This window comes from Gastrolobium bilobum, unplaced genomic scaffold, assembly GCF_033153095.1.
Source record: "Gastrolobium bilobum isolate Gb01-03AN ecotype WA unplaced genomic scaffold, APGP_CSIRO_Gbil_v1 utg23253, whole genome shotgun sequence".
NCBI classification, from domain to species: domain Eukaryota; kingdom Viridiplantae; phylum Streptophyta; class Magnoliopsida; order Fabales; family Fabaceae; genus Gastrolobium; species Gastrolobium bilobum.
In genome coordinates this window covers 119,306-124,641 of record NW_026896935.1, presented here as the reverse complement: position 1 = coordinate 124,641, position 5,336 = coordinate 119,306, and the positions used below count along the sequence as shown (strand labels likewise).

Below are 5,336 nucleotides of genomic sequence, written 5' to 3'. Positions count from 1 at the left end.
ACATTTGAGTCCAACTAAACCCTACCCTATTAAATTTCAAAAAAAAAAAAAAAACCTACCCTATCTTTCAGTCATTTGTAATTGGTGTTGCCAGGGTATGGTCCTTCCATACTTGAGTGGCATACATAGCTCAATGCCCCACAGAAAGGCCACCAACTGTGAGTAAATGGAATGTAGCTGACTGATATCATCCCACTTGGGACTAGGGGAATACAAGATGGCTCATTTTCTCTTTTTGTCAAATCAAAAGCGAAAACTAAAGGCACCAATTATTATCGATATCCAAAAAGTCACCAATTATTTTTAACCACCTCATGTTATTACTATTATTTCATATCTATTTTTCTTACATCATTGTAATTAATAACTGTATAAATGCAGGCAAAATTTTGAAATCATTTCATTGACTCTTTCTTTACACTGATAATTATTTGAAACAACTCTTGATTCATATTTGATTTTGTCATGAACTATTGTATGATCTTGTTCTCCTAATTATCTCTTTCTCCAGCTCTTCTAGCCCTCCCACCTCTTCAACTTCCTGCATGCCATATTTAAGTATCAGCCAACAGTTGTTAGCACCATAATATGCAAGCCTCAAGTGACATAAATAAAATAATATTAAAGTTCGAACAAATCAACAAGAAACAAACAAGGATAAGAACAATATATATAAGAAACAAAAATCTTACCTTTGGTCCCAAAAACAGCCCATATGGCACCCCATTGAATTTGTCCGAATGGTGAAGCTGAAAGAAAATCACGGAAATCAGAACTTGTGGACCAAACAGAAACAAACACCAATTTTATTTTTATTTTAATTTTTTGGTTTTTTCTTGTCAAAAAGTGAAAATAGGCATTACTTTGTGAGCAGCAGCTACCCTTCTGAAATAGGGCACATTGGCAATGGGGCCCACCGGGAATCTCTTATGAACTAAGCCATCGTGTACAAACATGTAGGCCATCCCAAAAACTGTTATTCCAAGACCCTGTTCATAGATAAGGGTGTCAAAATAAAAATGTTCAGTGGCATTATCGTCAAGTAATTATTATAAGTAAAAGTAACCCACCACAGTGAGAGTTGCCCAATGAAACCGTTAATTAAGAATCTCACTCTCTATAAAACCGTTAATCAAGAGAGAGAAAGACAGAGAGGAAAACAAAAAAAAAAAGATTATGAAAGATTCACTTACGGCACCGAAGCAGAGGCCAGGGACCAATCCCTTGTGGAAGAAACCGTAGGAAAGGAGAGCGATGGCAGGGACAGCGTTGATTATTGCAAAAACATCGTTCAGCTCGAAGGGTCCTTCTCTTGGTCGATGGTGGGACTGCAATTAACGTAAATTTCATGTCTTGTTTGTTTGTGTTGCCCCCATCAAATAGTTTATAGTGATTGGTTGCTGATAAATTGTAATAGGGGAAATCAAAATCAAAGAATTTTTCTTGTGGGTTTTGGACTTTGCAGTGTTAGACTCAGGCAAGTAAATGAAAAATCATATTTAATTAAGAGTTTAATGTTTTTTATCTTTTAGAAAATAAATTTATTTACTATATATACATAAAAGTATACAGACCTGTGTTTTTTTTTCTCTCTCTCTTTTATATGGCTCCACATGGATTCTATATATATATATGTATATGTGTAGGAGATAAATTTATCTCTTACAACATGAAAAATATTATAACCTTTAATTAAACGCCTTTAATTGAACGCCAACGGACAAGGTTTGAATTTGGACGCTTATTTGGTTAGTGTATTTCATAGAAATTGACTGAAACAGTGAAAAGCAGATGGAAAAAAGAAAAATTGGTAAACTAAAGCTGAAGTTCATTGGTTCCCTTGATAAAGAGCTTATTTCCTTTATGTTAGAAAAATTTGATATAGAATATAAGATCATTAACGTGCATTCATCAAACAATTTAAATTTTTGGATTGAAATTTCTTAACAAAATTCAAATTATGAATAAAAAAAAGTGGTGTTGAGAGAATGATATAACCAGATTAAATCAATTTGAATAAAAAAAAATTGGAAACATACCTCGTGCATGTGCCACAAGGAAGCATGCCAGAGAGCCTTGTGAGCCCATCTAGCCCAAAACTCCATACCCACCTGAAAATCAGAAATACCCAATTGAATTTATCATCCAAAATTCACAAAAAACTCACTCAATTATGAATTCAAACACCTTCCAAAACTGAATTGGAATCATAATTAAAAAGACTTACAGCAGCACCAAATGAGAGAGCAAATGTGCCAAACATTTCAGACCAAGGAATTTCTCCACCCTACACCAACCAAACCCAATTTCAGATTCTAATTATTAACACATGCTAATGTGTTATCAACTATAAAGTAACCACCTACCTCCATTTGCCAAGAAAATCTGTAATAAACAGATAACACTGCCATTGATGTGATACCCAAGCTAGACATCACTGCTGCAACAAGGTATGTGAACCTCTCGGACTTTTTTCTGGCCAATTTCTCTACCATTTTTGGTGACACAGCTTGAGGATAATTCGCTTGAGGGGGTGTTTCTTCTGCTTCAGTTTCGATGTTGGTGGCATGCTTTGGATCCTCCATGAGAACACAAACGGTGAAGCTTTTCATTCTTTGAATTCGAGGGGTTGTGCGGTGAAGGAAACATCTCAAGGGGGTGAAGAGCAGTGTTGGGGTTGGCTTGGGAATGAAAGGAGACAAGGGTTGGTGGTGGAGACGAAGGGGCTTCAAGGTTATGGTGGCGGAGAGTCCTGCCGCCATGGCAAAAAGTGTAGCTTGAGCTTGAAAATGACAAAGATTGAGTTTGTGTTTCTATCTGTGGTTCAGAGAGAGAGAGAGAGAGAGAGAGATGCGTGTGCGAATGCGAAGAGGGAAGGTTTAAAAAGGGAAAGAACAGAGACCACAACTTTCTACAGTGTGTGGAACATTTCAATGGAAGTGTTTGTTTGTGGGGCCTTTAATTTAAAAAAACCTCGTGAAACATTACGGTAGTGTAGTATATATGTATATATATATATATATATATATATATATATATATATATATATATATATATATATATAATTTGTGTGTAGGATGTTTTTATAAATTAATTCAAATGCCATGATTTTTTTATTTTTTTGTAAATTATAGTAAAGCCATTGTGCTTGTAAGTGTATGGGAATTTATAAAATATTTTGAATGCAATTTATGGGCATAATAATATATGGTTTTAATATCTCTCATATTGTATATAGAAGATAAAATTATCTTTTACACATATAAAGTGTATAAGGTTTATTTTTTCTTTTCTTTTCTTTTCACATAATCTCACATAAGTCTCGCACACTTTTATGTATATGTAGTAGATAAAATTATTTTCTACAATATAAGAAATATTAATATCTAAATAATAAGAGAGTATTTTTGGCCATAATTTGAAAGGTGAAAGAGATTGATTTTAATAATTTAAATTTATAAAGATGATTAATTTTTATTTTTTTATATAAGACTAAATAATTAATACTAGGTCATTTTACTTTTTTACTTTTACTTGATACACCTCATTAATAATAAGTAAAGTAATTTTACTAATATTTTATTTTAAATTCCTTTTATTACTCAACATTATTTTATTTTATTTTGATATATAAAAGGGCTAAAAGCCCAAGAAACCAAAGAAAGAAAAATGATAAATGAAAACTACCCAGAGAGTGCCACTACACGATCCTTTCCCACAGAAGCAAGGTCACCCAAATATAAAGGATGGATACCATACGGAGATTGACCAAAGAATCTTTGATCATCTTGTTCTGAAGAATATAGCATGAAGTTAGCTAACCAATCTACACACGTTTTTCCTTCCCTGAAAGTGTGTTGAAGATGAACCTGCCAATCTTTTTCAAGCCACGTCCGTATACGAGATACCAAGTGCACTTCACAGACTGCTACACCCCATTTAGGGCCCAATGATCGCCATAAGCGAATCACTTTCTAAAATGATTCTTTTGTGTCCATTGTTCCAAGCCCTCTCCAAACCTCTCAAAATTTTCCACAATTTAGCTTTAAAAGAAGAACAGAAACCCAATCTAAAAGCAAAACCATCCAACCAAATACCTTGAGAGTTCTGAATTACTCCTCCACATGCTGCCCAACCAGGATTACCACGTGAAGCTCCTTAAGTATTCACCTTCACAAAGCCTTCTTTTGGAAAGAGCCAAGAGAATGTCATGTTACTGATACGGGGACTATGTCTTGAGGCAAGCTGTTGAGATACAACTTTTTCAATATCTCGAACAAGAATATTAATTGATTCAACTTTACTCCCAATCGGAGGTAATGCTTCTCCATGATTCATCATATTCCTCCAACTCCAAATTTTCCAGCAAGCAACCATAAATGTAGACAACCACCTATCATAGACATTATCGATAAAATCAGCGCTGAAATTGGTAGCTAGCCACTGATCTATCGTAGCATTATAAAATGCAGCGCTATGATGCGATGGAATAAGACAGTCCTACACCAATCTAGCCCCGTTACAATCTCTTAAAGAATGGATAATAGTTTCAAGCTCTCCATTTCCACACGGATATCTGCCATCCCCACCATTCCATTCAGATACCTTGCTTTTCGTTAACAATCTCTGATGCAGCAACTTCCATGTGAAAATTTTAATTCTTTGATGTCCCTTCCAAGCCCATAATCTACTCTAAATCTTCTTAATAGCATCATCAAGGACTTTATTATCAGAAAGACATTCATATAAAGCACCAACATAAATAGTATTAGAGTTCTGGAACCCTCAATCTTTTTATCAGGCCCATCTTCAAGCATGGGAGGCAAAACACTTCGGATAATATCAACAATATTAATTGGCAACCAACCATTCAACTTAGTAAAGTCCCACTCACCTGATTGAGTGACTACATCAGCAACCTTCAAATTTTCAATTAGTTGTTTATCCTCCTCTTCAGCAAATTGCTCCAAACTATAAGAGACTAGAAGCCATTTATCCTTCCAAAATCAAACCTCTTTACCATTGCAAAGTTCCCACACCATATTGTCCTCCATAACATGCCACGTTCTGCAAACATTTCTGCAAAGGCTAGAATCACATTTTCTTGCTTCAAAAAGAGAATTTCTCCTACTACCAACCTTGTATTTAGCTTGAAGCACTTGAACCCATAGATGATCTGGTTCCGTATAAATTTTCCATGCCTTTTTTTGCCAGGAAAACATCGTTCATCTAAGCTAAACGTCTCAACCTCAAACCACTAGATACTTTAGGAGACGTGACTATATTCCAATTAATGGAATGATGTCTGCGGGTGTTTTCTTTATCTCCCTAAATAA

The 5,336-nt window shown here is 34.8% G+C and overlaps 1 protein-coding gene across 1 annotated transcript; it reads right to left on the bottom strand.

The window, feature by feature from the left end:
• Positions 1 to 312: 312 nt before the first annotated feature.
• LOC133302847 (beta-carotene hydroxylase 2, chloroplastic-like) lies at positions 313 to 2,824 on the bottom strand. Its single transcript, XM_061502667.1, has 7 exons — positions 2,367 to 2,824; positions 2,228 to 2,287; positions 2,040 to 2,111; positions 1,194 to 1,328; positions 864 to 989; positions 693 to 749; positions 313 to 541 (listed from the first exon to the last, which is right to left on the bottom strand). Exons 1-7 carry the CDS (start codon positions 2,760 to 2,762, stop codon positions 464 to 466), a joined length of 924 nt encoding a protein of 307 aa, XP_061358651.1. The 5' UTR covers positions 2,763 to 2,824; the 3' UTR covers positions 313 to 463.
• Between the last annotated feature and the right edge of the window lie 2,512 nt (positions 2,825 to 5,336).